General features: G+C 41.5%; 1 protein-coding gene across 2 annotated transcripts in view; it reads left to right on the top strand.

Moving 5' to 3' along the window:
* Positions 1 to 9,862: 9,862 nt before the first annotated feature.
* PLP1 (proteolipid protein 1) overlaps positions 9,863 to 16,985 on the top strand; it is a 58,404-nt gene continuing 51,281 nt past the window's right edge. For both annotated transcript variants that reach the window (XM_033944069.1, XM_033944070.1), the window contains exon 1: positions 9,863 to 9,998. In XM_033944069.1, the coding sequence (XP_033799960.1) occupies positions 9,995 to 9,998 (4 nt within the window). In that variant the 5' untranslated portion in view covers positions 9,863 to 9,994. The remainder of the gene's footprint in view (positions 9,999 to 16,985) is intronic.

Raw genomic sequence — 16,985 nt, 5'->3', positions numbered from 1 at the left:
AAATAAAAGGAACCACTGAGTCGTGTTAGATTTTTAAACTCCAATGTCAAATCAATGGCAGAACAAATCCCAGAACAGCGAGAGATTAGAGAAACTGAGCCTCTTCTCCCTTGAAAAGAGGAGACTGAGAGGGGACATGATCGAAACATTCAAGATAATGAAGGGAACCTAGTAGAGAAAGACAGGTTGTTCACCCTCTCCAAGGTAGAGAGAACGAGAGAGCACTCTCTAAAGTTAAAAGGGGATAGATAAGGAAGTTCTTCACCCAGAGAATGGTAGAAAACTGGAACGCTCTTCCGGAGGCTGTTATAGGGGAAAACATCCTCTAGGGATTCAAGACAAAGTTAGACAAGTTCCTGCTGAACCAGAACGTACGCAGGTAAGGCTAGTCTCAGTTAGGGCACTGGTCTTTGACATAAGGGCCGCCGTATGAGCGGACTGCTGGGCACGATGGACCACTGGTCTGACCCAGCAGCGGCAATTCTTATGTTCTTATGTAACACTTAAAAACCAGGGTAGGTTGAAAGTGTCACTGCGTTCTTGGAGTTGGCAGCTCTGAGACAGGTGAACTCAATGCAAACATTAAATATGCACATCAAAGCACATGTGATATCTCTGCTCAGTGAAGCACATGAAGATTCCAACATCAGCACCAGCTCGCTGACATGTAAATGAAGCCTAGGAGCTACACAAAATAGGACCTCGGCTTTTCATCAAATCCTGTTGTATCATAAAATGACAGAAATAAAAACGGATCATGCACAGCTCACATTTCAAACTAGTATCAACAAGGCTCATACTGGCTGCAATTTCATGACAGCAATCTACTTCTTCTAAGAGGTGTTTTTTTGTGTGACATGTTTTCATTCAAAGAAGCATGCTTCTAAAATCATACAGCTTCCTTTGTTCGGGAAATCTTCCAAATTTTATTTCGAAGAAATAACTCATAGCTTACCAGTTGGGAAGGCTTGTATATCAAAGGGTAGAAGGTAAGTATGAAAGCTGTATACTTTGCACAGACATCACAGTAAGTTTAAAATTGTCCTTCAATGACCACCTCCAATCCTTGGTAAAAAAAAATGCTTTTTCAGCCTTCACATGCTGAGGAAAGTTAGATCCTGCTTCCATCAAAAACATTTTACCCTCCTTGTCCAATCCATCATCCTCTCCAGATTGGACTATTGCAACTCTATCTACTTAAGCCTAACTAAGAAAAACCTCCACAGACTCCAACGGATTCAGAATGCCGCGGCCAAGCTCATCTTCGCTAAAAGTAAATTTGACCATGTCTCCCCGCTCCTGGCCAAGCTCCACTGGCTTCCGATAATCGCCAGGGTCCACTATAAATGCGTCTGTTTAACTTTCAAAATCCTATATAGTATCCTCCCTCCCTTTATCCCTCTTTCTTGGAATTCCTCAAACCCTAATACCACCAGATCCTCCCAGAAATTAAAACTATCCTTCCCCTCGCTAAAAGGCATTTCCCACACAGGAAAGCTAGGGACCTCCCTCCACTTCAAAATCACTGAGCTCTGGAACAACCTTACCTCCCCTCTTCGGAACTTGAGCTCTCTCTAAGTTTTCCGCAAACATCTGAAAACCTGGCTTTTCTCAAAAAATGTAAGTCTCCCTCCAACTTAGGAATCAAGGAAACTCTTATATCTTGGCATCCCAAGTCCTCTAAATTTTCTTCACACTTCTACCTCTAACCCTCTGTTGTAGTTCCTTCCTATTTCTCCTACTGTAAACCGCGTCGAGCTCTACGAACGTGGAGATGATGCGGTATACAAACCTAAGGATTAGATTAGATTATTACAGTTGTGGTATTGTATTTATGCAAATGGAGGTTGAAGTTAAGGAAAACAAGTTGCAAGTATACTGTTGCAGAATGACATAATGGTGTGTTTTTCTCCTCCTTCATTGACAGACTTGAGCATGCTGTGGGAGACATGGCAAAGAGGGAGATGATGTGTGATTTGGTACCGTAACAGTTCACATGGAGGGGGTTTATTGTATGCAGTAGAGGGTGTATATATGAGGTGGGGTATATGAATATGTGGGACAATATGTGTGTGTAAATGTTTCGGGGGGGGGGCAATGCATTTGTCTATGGGGAGAATATAGGGGGGTGTAGCTGTGTGTTTAGGGAAAATGAGTAGCATGGGGTGTGAATGTTTGTGGTATGGTGTGTGTATATCATGTTCCCCCTTATCTATAAGACATTGTACAAGTTCTTTTGGTTTTATTTAAGAACATAAAAATAGCCTTACATTATTTATTTATTCAATTTTCTATACTGTTCTCCCAGGGGAGCTCAGAATGGTTTACAAGAATTTATTCAGGTACTTAAGCTTTTCCCCCTGTCTGTCCTGACTCACAATCTATCAAATGTACCTAGGGCGAGGGGGGGAATTAAGTTAGAGAATGACATGGGACAAATTTTTCCCTGTCCCTGTGGGAACTCATTTTCCCGTGAGTTCTTTTTCTGTCCCTGCCCCATTCCTGCAAGCTCTGACCTCATCTGCACAAGCCTCAAACACTTTAAAATCAGAAGTGTTTGAGGCTTGTGCAGGTAAGGCAGAGCTTGCAGGAATGGGGCAGTGACAGGAACAACGACAAAACTTGCGGGAACGGGACATTTATTTCCTGCAGGGACGGGAGAAAATATTGTCCCCCTGTCATTCTCTAAATTAAGTGACTTGCCTAGGGTCAGAAGAGGCAGTGTGGGTTTGAACCCACAACCTCAGGATACTGAGGCTATAGCTTCACTGTACTTCACTCTCCCCTGGTCAGACCAGTGGTCCATCTAGCCCAGTATCCCGTCTTCACGGAGGCCAATCCGGATCACAAGTACCTGGCAAAAACCCAAACAGTAGTAGCATTCCATGCCACCGATCCAGGGCAAGCAGTGGCTTCTCCCATGTCTGTCTCAACAGCAGTTTATGGACTTTTCCTCCAAGAACTTATCCAAACTCTTTTTAAAACCAGCTACATAAACTGCTCTTACCACATCCTCTGGCAACGCTTTCCAGAGCTTAACTTGATTTGTAAATTACCTGATTTGGTCAATCATACTATTTTATTAGATAGATAGAGCGCTTGGTATTGAGATTTGCATAACCTCATTCTAATATTTCTCTAAATGCGAAAGGTGGACTTATCAGCATCAGGTCAATTGGAATGTGGGGGTGCCATAGGGTTCACCAGTGTCATCTTTGTTGTTCAATATTATTATGTGGCCGTGAGAAAATGTGATTCATTCATTGAGATGGTCTGGAGGCATAGATATGGATGACATCCAATTGGTCATTCCTTTAGGCAAGGAAGCATCCTTTGTATCCCCTTTAACAAAACATTTCCAGATGGTTATAAGAAAGTTGGGTTTCAATGTTAGCAAGTACCCAGGCAAAATTTACAGATTGATGGTAACAACATGGCTTGAACACAGAGGAGCAAGACCTTGGAGTATTGTTTGATTCTGCTTTTACATCAGAATCATATGTGGCTAGGACTGTGAGAAATGATTTTATTATTATTATTATTATTATTATTATTATGGCTAGGTCAGCATCTTTGCTGAATAATAAATCATTTAGAACAGTGATGGAGGCCCTCATAATTATGCATTGGTCCTCTGATAGGTTACCAGTACAAACTGAGCATTCCAAATATAGCAGCCAGGATGTTTTTTACATCTTCCATGCATCTTCCAGCTTCACTATGCACTTTGCACTGGCTTCCCATAAAGGCACAAGTAAATTTTATGATATTTACCCTGTTTTTTTGAAAATATGAGAGAATCTGGGCCTGTTAGATGTGAGTTATGCTCATCTCCGGATGCAAGGATGTTCATTCAGTAACCTAGAGATATTAAGAAGTCTTGTGTTTTGTTTTGTGTTTTTGTTTGTGGCATTTCCTTGCCTATGACATAGTCTCCCAGCTGAGATTAGTCTAGAACAAAGCTACTTATTGTTCAATATTTACAGAGTAAACAAAAAGATTGATTTTGAATTTGACATAATTCCCTGTGTTAAAATGAACTAGGGGAGAGGAGGACTGAGGAAGGATTTTAAGATTAGGTTATGAAGGCATCAACTTATTGCAGATAAGGGATGGTGATAGAGGGAGCAGAGCAAGCTGACCTATGAACCCTTTGATCCATGTATGACCCCTTTGATTGTGTGACCCATTATCCATGGCCCACCCACATTTATTGGATATAATTAATGACAATTAGAGGCATAGTAATCAATGTGGGTTATCATTAAGATCTATTATTTTACTAGTAAAGGGGAAAAGTTATCCATGTGGGCTGCCGTTAAGAAGTTATTTTCTTCTCATCCCCAGTTATTAGTATCTAAGTCTCATTGCATAAAATGGAACCTGTGTTAAAATAGCATGTTAGACATAAAATAACACATCTTAACAGTAGTCCAGGTTGACGCCTACGTCCCTAAGTCATGCAATGAAACCTCCCCCCTCCTTTACTAATGAACAGCACGAGTTCTAGTGCCAGCAGCGGCAGTAACTACGCCGCTCATAGGAATTCTAAAACCTGTGCAATGCGTTAGTAAAGGAGTGGGGTTAGTTACTAATAATTTGGGTGATCATTAACGATAACCCACATTGATACATTCTCCCCTTAATTCAACAACTGGACTACTTAGGGGTGTGGTTATCAATGTGGACCACCATTAAGATAGGTTATTTTTTCACTAACATACTATTTTACAAAAAGTCTCATTTTATTCAACGAGACCTGTTTATTAAGAACTGAGATTAACAGTAAAATAACACATCTTAACAGTAGCCCACACTGATGACTTCTCTCCCCCGGACTTTTAACAAGGGAAAAGCCATTAAAAAGCATTCTGCCACCTTGATAACAGTAGGCGTTACATTCCCATGCATTCCGCCTTGAAATGACCACTGTAATAGATAACAGTGAAGCAATGTTTGAAATTGAGCTTGAATGGGTAGACAGTAGGCATCTGCTTTGAAAAGATGTTTTTTTAGCCCGTTATATTAACGGGTGCTAGAATAGATGTGTAGACATAGGCTTTTCTTTTCTTTTTTTTTCTTTCTCTCCCCCTTGTCCAGCGGCACCCCTTCCCTGCTCCCCCTGTCCAGCAGTAGCCCTTCTCCCTTGCTTTTACCTCCCCCCTGTCCAGTAGTACCCTTTCCCTGCTCCCCATGTCCAGCAGTAGCCCTTCTCCCTTGCTTTTACCTCACCCCCTATCCAGTAGTACCCTTTCCCTGCTCCCCCTGTCCAGCAGTAGCCCTTCTCCCTTGCTTTTACCTCCCCCCATCCAGTAGTACCCTTTCCCTGCTCCCCCTGTCCAGCAGTAGCCCTTCTCCCTTGCTTTTACCTCCCCCCTGTCCAGTAGTACCCTTTCCCTGCTCCCCCTGTCCAGCAGTAGCCCTTCTCCCTTGCTTTTACCTCACCCCCTATCCAGTAGTACCCTTTCCCTGCTCCCCCTGTCCAGCAGTAGCCCTTCTCCCTTGCTTTTACCTCCTCCCCATCCAGTAGTACCCTTTCCCTGCTCCCCCTGTCCAGCAGTAGCCCTTCTCCCTTGCTTTTACCTCCCCCCATCCAGTAGTACCCTTTCCCTGCTCCCCCTGTCCAGCAGTAGCCCTTCTCCCTTGCTTTTACCTCCCCCCATCCAGTAGTACCCTTTCCCTGCTCCCCCTGTCCAGCAGTAGCCCTTCTCCCTTGCTTTTTCCTCCCCCCTGTCCAGTAGTACCCTTTCCCTGCTCCCCCTGTCCAGCAGTAGCCCTTCTCCCTTGCTTTTACCTCACCCCCTATCCAGTAGTACCCTTTCCCTGCTCCCCATGTCCAGCAGTAGCCCTTCTCCCTTGCTTTTACCTCACCCCCTATCCAGTAGTACCCTTTCCCTGCTCCCCCTGTCCAGCAGTAGCCCTTCTCCCTTGCTTTTACCTCCCCCCATCCAGTAGTACCCTTTCCCTGCTCCCCCTGTCCAGCAGTAGCCCTTCTCCCTTGCTTTTACCTCCCCCCTGTCCAGTAGTACCCTTTCCCTGCTCCCCCTGTCCAGCAGTAGCCCTTCTCCCTTGCTTTTACCTCACCCCCTATCCAGTAGTACCCTTTCCCTGCTCCCCCTGTCCAGCAGTAGCCCTTCTCCCTTGCTTTTACCTCCTCCCCATCCAGTAGTACCCTTTCCCTGCTCCCCCTGTCCAGCAGTAGCCCTTCTCCCTTGCTTTTACCTCACCCCCTATCCAGTAGTACCCTTTCCCTGCTCCCCCTGTCCAGCAGTATCCCTTCTCCCTTGATTTTACCTCCCCCCCCATCCAGTAGTACCCTTTCCCTGCTCCCCCTGTCCAGCAGTAGCCCTTCTCCCTTGATTTTACCTCCCCCCCCCATCCAGTAGTACCCTTTCCCTGCTCCCTCTGTCCAGCAGTAGCCCTTCTCCCTTGCTTTTACCTCCCCCCGTCCAGTAGTACCCTTTCCCTGCTCCCCCTGTCCAGCAGTAGCCCTTCTCCCTTCCTTTTATGTAATCATATTCAATATCCCATTTTCCCTTTACCTTATCTATTTCCGTCTGGCTCTGGTGGGATTTGGGCTCCGGGGGAGCTGACTTCTGCATCGGTTGCCGATGCACTCTGGCACGGGGCCTCTGCTGGGCCGCGGGGAGCTGGTTTGCCCACACTGCATCTGTGGAGCTCGGTGTCTGGGCCGCGGGAGGAGTAGGTTGTGTCTGGGAGCCAACAGGATAGCGCCGTGGCACCCTTAGTCCCTTGCCGCCCCCCTCCCCCCGCCTTCCCGCGGTCCCGTTGATACATTTTTGGGTTTGAGGGTGCCGGGTGGCTTCTCTCACGATCGCGCCTGTGTCGGAGGCCTTCTCTGACACAGGAGCGGCTCATGGGAGGAGCTGTCGTGGCGTCGTTTGAGTTTAAAATAAAATTCGGGCTGTAGGGCATTATTTGCGGACTGCACGAGGTGGAGAGCAGGCAGGCCACTGGCACAGCTAGGCACACATGTGCACTCCTACTTGCAAGAGACCTACAGCTCACGGAAAACGGGAGCACGCAGGTGGGAGTGCGCATGCGCGGCTTAGGGTTTTATTATATTAGATACAGACCCATCTGTTTTCTCACCCATTTGACCTGCTGAACCATAACCCTGTGACCCTTTGCTGGTTCTGGGAGGGAGATCTCTCTGTGTGCTAGCACACCATCATTACAGGTGGGTTAGTGTCAAAAGTGTGGAGAATGCCTTGTCTTCTCATTGATGATCGGTTATTTTTCTGTCTTTTGTTCATGGTAATATGTACTGGCATTGTTTTAATTTGGGTTAATTGTTGTACGTAGACGTACACTCTTTCTCCCTCTTTATTTTCTTCTTCTTCTCTTTTATCCACTTCTTCCTGTCTCCTCTATTAGCCCATTTCTTCTCTTCCTCATCTAAACCCCCTTCCCTTCTGCTTTCTCCCTGTCTCCCCTAAACTTGGCTGTGATGACTTGATCTGCCATAGTTAATCCTCCAGTTATCCAGGTCATGGGCTTCTTGCCTGCACAAACAGGTGTATGGATGGATGGGCAAACAGGCAGACGGATACAGCATTGATCATAAGTACAGTTATTTTATTTGATATAGCACCATTATTAACAAAAAAAAAGTCAAATCAAAGCAGTTAACAATAGATAAAAGTCAGGGGGAAATAATTGCTGTACAGTTAACAAAGGGCTTCTTTTCCTAAGCTGCGTTAGCGTTTTTAGGGCACGCAGCATTTTAGCGCACGCTAAACCCATGCTACGCAGCTAGAACTAACTCCAGCTCAATGCTGGCATTAAGGTCTAGCATGGGTGGCAATTTAGCGCGCGCTATTCTGCGTGTTAAAGCCCTAATGCGGCTTAGTAAAAGGAGCCCAAAATGACAATCAAGGGCAGGAAAGGTTTGCAATATCAAGAGGTAAGAACAAATACGGGAAAAGCAGAAGAATAGGGGGGAAAAGAACTAAACTGAAGTGTTAAGAACTAGGGTCAAACGCCAGTTGGAAATGTGATTTAAATGATTTAATAACAATAATAATTTTATTCTTATATACCGCCAAAGCCGTAGTAGTTCAAGGCTAGACATTTACAGAGATTCTAGTTTCTCTGCAATGACCCCAAAGCTCTGGAACTCCCTCCACTATATCTCTGCACCAGAAAAATCTCACAGAAAAATGTTCCAGCCCTTCCTATCCCTGTATCTGCTTACATGTACTCTAGAACAGTGGTTCCCAACCCTGTCCTGGAGGAACACCAGGCCAATTGGGTTTTCAGGCTAGCCCTAATGAATATGCATGAAGCAAATTTGCATGCCTATCACTTCCATCATATGCAAATCTCTCTCATGCATATTCATTAGGGCTAGCCTGAAAACCCAATTGGCCTGGTGTTCCTCCAGGACAGGGTTGGGAACCACTGTTCTAGAGTACATGTAAGCAGATACAGGGATAGGAAGGGCTGGAACATTTTTCTGTGAGATTTTTCTGGTGCAGAGATATAGTGGAGGGAGTTCCAGAGCTTTGGGGCCATTGCAGAGAAACTAGAATCTCTGTAAATGTCTAGAAAAAGCCGCCTGATTGATGGGATAGTCAGTAAGGACCGTCTGTTTGCTAAATGGATTTAAAAATCACTGGTACAGAATAATGCAGGCGATTCTGGTCTCAACACATTGTTCCACTCATAAGGCCAGCCAAATAAAACTGGTATGACTAAGAATCGTAGGAATGGACCAAATAGTACAAATATAAAACCATATACTAATTTACACAAACTGCAGGCACTGTACAGTGCTATCCAAATTATATTTGTACGTGCCTCTTTGGAAACACAGCGGCTTGAGCTTTGGTCCTGCCAAATTCCCTTTTTTTCCCCGCAAGCAATGATTTAGGATGTGAAAAAAAAAAAGAAACTTTTTCTGAGAACTTTTGCCCCAAAGCAAAGACTTCCGTCAGTCGGTTGCGTCACCACGTGATGTTCTGCACGTGGTGACGGTTCAGAGACCTTTAAATTCACAGCGGTTTTTCCGCCCTGGTAACTCCTCAAAGAGACGAGCCGTGACAAACGCTCTTTGTTTTTCACGTGAGACAGGAGTTCATTTTTGGTGAGTCCTTTTCCTTATAGCCGATAGTTGTATTTAACTTTAACAAATTTTAATTCTAGAATGAATAAAGCATTAATTCGTTTAACTTTTATATTTTTCCAGAATCTTTAAATGCCCATCGCATGAGTTTTTCTACACATCACCGTTGGTTCCCTGATGCAGGAACGAAACGTGCACGTCGGAACCTGCAAGCTGAAAGTTAAGTTTGCTGAGTTTCTTTAAATATGCTTCGACGTATGCCATTCAAACAATTTGTTCAGCCCTAGTGGCCTTCTATATATGAAAAATTTTATAATCTTTACGACATGATATAATCTTTTGTCTACTTCACATGCGATGATTGGGCGGTGAGGTGGTTTTTCTGGGGTTTTCCCCAGTTAACCCTCCATGATTCTGAGCAAAAATTTTGTAGACCTAATTATATCATTTATACAGTCTACTGATAAGGTCTAATTAGAGTGGTTTTTTCTTGTTGCAATATACCTCCTTTATCACTCTTTTTTGCTACATTTGTTTCAAATTCATCCCCTTTCCTGTATTTGACCAAAGCAAAGACTGGCAGAAACATGCTGTTTTTCCCTCTCAATAAATTATGTTATATTTAAATAGAACCAACATTTAGATGAAAAGCAACAGATGAAGCAAACCCGACGACCAATGATTATCCTTTAAAGATGGGGAGTGGGGAGGAGCAGTGCCCCTTTAAGGGGTTGGCTGTCCATCAAAGAGCCCTTTTCTTTGCCGGAAAGCGAGCAGAGATATTCAGACAGAGCAAGTGAAGGACAAGCGAAGGGAGCAGGAGAGGAGAGCAGAAAGGAACATACCAGCCCAGCACAGGCTCACAATCAAACAACCAGCAAAAACCTGACTTTTGATCCAAGAACAATGGGTGAGTTTTAAAAAGAAAACTTCTGTCACAGCGGCTACTCCAAACACAGCTTAGCTGTGAGAATATTTTTAAAGATTTCAAATAGTTAAGATTTCTCAAGGCTAGTTTGATCATATACATTGCGAGGTAAGAAGTTAAAACTTTTTAAAGTAGTTTTCGTATTATTTATTTCGTAAAGTAGTTTACATTAGAATCACATGTGGCTAGGACTGAGAGAAATGATTTTTTTTTTAAAATTTATGGGTAGGAAATTTTTATTTCATATAGATTATTTCTTTCTCTTTAGCATACTAAAGTTGATGGTTTTCGCCCCCTATTGACAGAGATTTTCTGTAAGCTCTTTTGATGAAAAGGAAATTTCTTGCCCTAGGTGTGACTAATTGCAAAGCCATAATATGTTGAATTTTGAGAGAAAACGGATATTTTACAGGTTACAGCGTTCAAAAATAGGAATGTGCATTACAAAGGGAGAGAATAGTTGAATCTCTTCATCCATTTAAGTTTTTCCCTTCTACATAAGAAGCCACTCTGATGCCTCACTCCTTTACTGTTTTAAGTTCAACAGTGCTGTTTTCAGATAAAAGAACAATGAGAATTCATAAGCAGAAAATAAAGAGATACATTGTTTCCTTGAATTTGCTCTTCATGGTGTCTGAATTTTCCCTGCAGTGTCTATCAAACATGGGGTTTTTTTTTTCAAAATCTGCTTCCAAAAATTATACTGCAGGTACCAGTATTATAATGAACACTACAAAGCAGGGTACAATTAACCAAATTACTTATCTCAAAAGTATTTAATACATATAATATAACTAGACAGGTTTTTTATTTAAATATACTGTATTTTTATTAAATAACACAAATCTTAACACTATATTATACATTAAACATAAATGAATCCATATTGCATTTATGTTTAATGTATAATATGGTGTTAAGATTTGTGTTATTTAATAAAAATACAGTATATTTAAATAAAAAACCTGTCTAGTTATATCATAAGTATTATAATGAAAAGAAATTACATGAAAATGAGATTAAGCATCAGACAGAGCACATAAACCTGACCATAAGTTTCAAGTTTTATTAAGGTTCATTGTACACACAATGTCTAATACTTCAATGCGTGGAACATTTAAAAAAAAAAAATAGGGGACAAAACAGAACAGTTTTATACAATTAAATACAAAATATATACGTACTAATAAATAACTGGTACAGAAGGTGAGGGGGTGAACTACAATCTTTAAAGAAAGAGAAGAAACATTTAGGGAAAAACACATATGGTGGGTAACACAAAAGAAAAGAGAGATACAAGGCGGAAATAATCCTAGAAAGAACGAAGATAGACTTACGACCTGCCCGTAGGTCTAATTAGGATCTAAGAGATTTAATGATTGATGGGATATACTATCTATATTTCAAATGCATCCTTATACAGGAAACTTTTTAAAGAACGCTTGAATTTTTCTTGGAAAGAGAGGACATGGATTCAGACTTCAAAGCTTGGGACCAGGAAGAAAAATGTAAAGACTAATTCCAGCTTCATCTAATTTAACTACCGGTACTGTCCCTGAATGTGATTTGCCTTGAATTTCTCCTGAAAAAGGCGCCAGACAAATCAAAATTGAAATGGTTTGATAAAAGTCAGAAATTCTAAAGTTGACTAAACATACAAGGGATTACAATGAGTCTATAGCTACTTATGTCCTGGCAGACTGCATTGGGTGGGAAGAAAAATATGAAGAAAAGCAGAGAAAATGGCCATGTGCGTGTTGGGGTGAAAGGGGCAGAGAAAGATCATATAGGCAGGTTATGTGATCCCACAGTAAATAGCAGCAGTGGAATCTGAAATATGTCATCATGACTTTTATTATAACATCAAACATCAACATCCAGCCTTTCAATTGTATATATTTATATGTATCTATTAATGATCCTCAGAGGGCACCGAAGCCCATTTGGTTACTGTGAAGCTTATCACAATCACCCGATTGTCATAGGATCAATATTATGTATCTTTTTATATATCTTTTATCGTATTTTGATTTTTACTTATCTTGATTAATATAATGAATCCCTGGGAGCGCCTCTACCGACACGCACATGTTTCAAAATGATTTTCATCAGGGTTGAGGCTCCCACATATAATAACGTGCTTTAAAGCTGTATCTCCTCTCCATAAGGAGCGACAGCTTTGAAGCAAGTTATTATATGTGGGAGCCTCAACCCTGATGAAAATATAATAACATGCTTCAAAGCTGTCACTCCTTATGGAGAGGAGCGACAGCTTTGAAGCACGTTATTATATGTGGAAGCCTCAACCCTGATGAAAATCATTTTGAAACATGTGCGTGTCGGTAGAGGCACTCCCAGGGATTCTTTATATTAATCAAAATACGATAAAAGATATATAAAAAGATACATAATATCGATCCTATGACGATCGGGTGATTGTGATAAGCTTCACAGTAACCAAATGGGCTTTGGTGCCCTCTGAGGATCATTAATATATACATATAAATATATACAATTGAAAGACTGGATGTTGATGTTTGATGTTATAATTGGAACCAGTCTATGAATAGCTGGTGTTATTGAAAACGACTTTTATTATGGCACTGTTGACGCGGTAACCAATTGTCTGCATTGCTTATGATATAGTTTACGAAACACATGAGGAGACCTCCTACACCATACACGCTACAAAAAAATTTCTGCTCTGTTAACTCTTAAGACTCCAGATGCTATCGTGAAAATCCTACTTCTTTCTCAAATATTTTATGTTTTATTTATTTTTCAAACCAAGATCGAGTGCAGATTTTGCAGCCTTTTTACATGTTTACAAGCAAAGGTTTTAGGGACGATATTCAAAGCAATTTAACTCGGAGCCAGCCTGCCTTATCTCAGGAAGTATCGACCTATTTCTTTCCAGATCATTCCCATAGCCAATATTGCACCTAAAAGATTGACCTAAACTTAGGGGCCATTTCTAGAATAGTACTTATGCTCGGGAGCCACACCTAACTTAGGCATGACCATTTGTACCAAAGACAATGTGGTGCAAAACCACATGCCCAAATTTACATGCATAACTTTGAGGAACACTCCCAATCTACCCATGACCCTCCCATTTCTAAGCCCCCTTTTTGATCCCATATGCACTTCTTAAGCATAGATTGCGTGTCTAAATTTGCATGCATAAATTTAAATGAAAACCAATTAACGCTAATAATTGCTTGTTAAAAAAGCCACTAATTGGCTTGTTAGACAATTAAGTTACACATGCAAATTGGTTGTGTCCAAACTTGTATTGTATTGTCAGCTGCATTGTATAATAATATTCTTTTAGCAAATTTGTGGATACATCTTAAGTGTTGCTGTTGAATTTCAGTTGAAAGTTCTGTCTCGTTTTAAAAGGGAAAATCGCTCTTTCTGAGAGAACAAGTCTAATGCTATTTGGAATATCTAACTTGTTGCTGTGATGACTCAGGACTCTTTCACAATCTTTGAAAAGGCAGCTCTCAACTAACCTTTCCCTACCCTTTTGTGATGCACTTAATTGTTTTCGTTTCTGATAATATTGTATTTCACCCTCTGCCCTCTTGTTTCCTGTTTGTCTGTTGGTCTTGTCCATGCTTTGGTTCTTGTTCATTATTTTAATTTTTGCTCCCCTCATTTTAATTGTATTGTACATTGCCTAGAATGTTAATAGGCGATTAATCAAATTTTTTATAAAACCTTGAAACTAGAATAGGTTCAGAGAAGGTTAACAGAAATGATAAAGGGAATGGAGCGACTTCCATGGGGAAAAAAGAATAAACAAATTAGGTCTCTTCAGCTTGCAAGAGAAACAACCGAGAGGGGATATGGTAGACATTATACAACTGTGTGTTTTAATTGTATATGCTCCTATGTAAGCTGCTTAGATATACATTGAGAAGGAAGCTATACATTTATTAAATGAATGGAATTTAATTAAATCATGAATGGGCTGGAAAGATTAAATAAGTTTCTACTATTAATCCTTTCAAATGATGCTAAAACAAATTGTAGAAATTATTTTTCAGGTAGCACACAGTTGAGCTCTGGAATCTGCCAGAGACATGGACATGGTGCCCAAAATACTAGGTTTGAAAGAAAAGTTCATAAAAAGTTATAAGCCAATTAGACTTGGACCCAGACTGGCCATTTCTGGAGACAGGATGTTGGGCTCATTAGCATCTTGATCTGATTTGGAATAGCTCTTCTTATAATCTTATGAAACACAAACTGAAATGAAAGTTTCTGCATGATGGAATGCATTATTGGATATAGCAAACTATAATATTAAATCTTGCTCCTAGTCTGAAATGATAACTTATTTAGAAAACCGATATCAATGTGCATTTATTGGCATGCGTTCAGATCCTTAACATGCATTACCTTGCAAATTAACATAAATACAACTGATTCATGCAGGTTAAAAAGTTTGATTGCATGCTAAAAATAAGTCATTAGAATAAATGGGTTAGAGAAATTGAAAAAAGGTCAGATAATTGGGGGGGGGGGGGGAGGAGGGCATAGGGAGAGAAACCATACAAACCAAAAAATGAAGTGGAAAGTGCACTATTCTAAACTGATTTGGTTCCATGATTACTTGAAAGCACCAGGGTATGAATTTAGGACAAAATAGGTAATAGTCTAATGTGAGAAAATGTTACTATCACAGGGTTTCCATGGAATCCCCAAACTATAACAAAGTTCAAGCTATTTGCTAAACTCATCAGAACTCACCATAATAATAATTCTTCACCATAGCAATGCAAACAATTTTCATAAGCATTTGTGCAAATTAAGGGACTTGTGGCCCCTTTTCTCAAGCTGCGCTAGAGGTTTTTTAGTGCGGACCAGCGCAGTAAATGCTCCGACGTTCATAGAATTCCTCTGAGCATTGGAGCACTTACCTCGCCAGCCCACACTAAACACCTCTAGCACAGCTTGATAAAAGGAGGAGGGGGGAGGGGTTATTATCAACTTGGGCTACCATTAAGCTATATTATTTTACCACTAACGTGTGCTATTTTAGCACAAGTTCCATTTAATGCAAGGAATCTAGTTACTAATAACCTGGATTAACAGTAGCCTATGTTTATAACTTTCTCCCTTAATTAAAGGAAAAAAAATGTCTCTAGGAATCAGAATCACCGCTAATAGGGCAATCAAGCCATTGTAACATCACTGATAAGGTTAGCTCTTAGGCAATGGTGAAATGAGGAATTATGACATCACAATAGAAGCTCTTAAAATGGGTTATTTTACTACTAACGCATGCTATTTTAGTACATGTCCCATAATTATGCAAAGATCACTAGTCACTAATACGAGGGGCCACTGAAAAGTTCTCAGCCCAACCAAGAAGAGAATGATGTGGAGCCCTGAAACTTACGCGTTATGGCACTCTTTTCATGACACTTTTTGTTTCAAAGAGGCAAGTGCATCTAGTAAATGGGCACAAGTATAGGGAAGCCAAGCCATTGTGACATCACTGATGAGGCTGGCTCTTAGGCATTGGTGGAAGGAGGCATTATGACATCATAATACGAGGAGCCACTGAAAATTTCTCAGCCCAACTGAAAGGTCACTTGGACACACAAAGTCAGAGGCGTGAAGAAGTACAAGTTTTATTCACAGCATGCATGCTGGACCCCTGAGCTCCAAGCTGGCTCAGAAGTGCCGAAACCAGGAAGTTACAGAGATATTTATTCATTTTTCTGGCTATACAACTGAATTCTAGAAAAAGCTTTTCACGTGTTACTTTTCTTAACACTCATTGGTTCTAAGTTCACACTAGCAGGTCACTAGCAGGACACCTATCTAACTCTAACAGTTAAATGTACAGAAGGGCAGGGTACATCATGGCTCAAACTCTTATCTATTCAGCTTACAATGTGGTAAGGTAGGGACATACATTTTAGGCAGATGCAGTCAATAGATTAAACACTGTTTTCAGCTATGTAGACCAGAGCAATATTTTAAACAACAGTTAACCATTTCATGACCCTACATTCCCCCCTTTCAGGCTGGCGTACCTAAGGAGCCAAGCCTGACAAAATAAAGTTAGGGGTCAGAAAAGTCGGGGTTCCCAGTGGGTAAGGGACGATACTGGGAGAGGGCCAATGCAGCAGTGGAACGTTTGACAACAGAGTCCATAGTTCAGTGGAGCAGCTTTATGGCTATGGGGACCATACAGGGCAGGCAGCAAAGGAGCAGAGAAGACAGGGCAGCAACCAGCAAGATGATCTTCAATGCTGAACCAGAGGGCAACCAGGAGCTGAAGGTACCAGAGATCCAGTCTGCAGTAAGGTCACGCTAGGTCTGGTCAGGAACATGAGCCAGTTTGGTGATACGATCCACATCGTTCTCAATCACTTTACTCAAGTTCAAGGCAGCAGTTGGAGAGGTTGAATTTATCACAGGCACAGCAGCTAGTAAATAGTCCAAAGCTAGACGATTCTGATAAATAGCAGTGCGCATTTTAGCATTCGCTCTGCCAATGGTACTCAAAGCTCGGGAGGTCTCATTGGTTATCAGTTCAAGTACAGCTTATAGACAAATAATGCAGTTCAGCATATAGATTGGGGTCCGATAGCCCCAGGTGTCATCCTCGGTCCATGTGGCAGGTCCATAAGCAGCAATGATCCGTTCTGCAGGACAGTCATCACCCCATTCACCTATTTTAAGGGAATTGGTGGAAGTAGACTGCTTTTGGCGACCTCTGGTGTTGAATACAGGGGCTCCCAGGTGTTCACCATCGGGAAGAAGCTGGGACGGATCATGCAAAGCACACATGTACCAGTCTAGTTAGCAGGCAATCAAGAGTAGGCAAACAGATCACAGAGCCAATATCAACTATCAGGAGCTGACCATAATTCATAGGAAGTTCCATTAAGCAGTGTCTGAAGGGCGCTGAAGACAGTGGGAAGCAACAATGGAGGTTCACAAGGC

This window comes from Geotrypetes seraphini, chromosome 5 (assembly GCF_902459505.1).
Source record: "Geotrypetes seraphini chromosome 5, aGeoSer1.1, whole genome shotgun sequence".
Lineage (NCBI taxonomy): Eukaryota > Metazoa > Chordata > Amphibia > Gymnophiona > Dermophiidae > Geotrypetes > Geotrypetes seraphini.
This window is presented reverse-complemented; position numbering and strand designations above follow the sequence as displayed.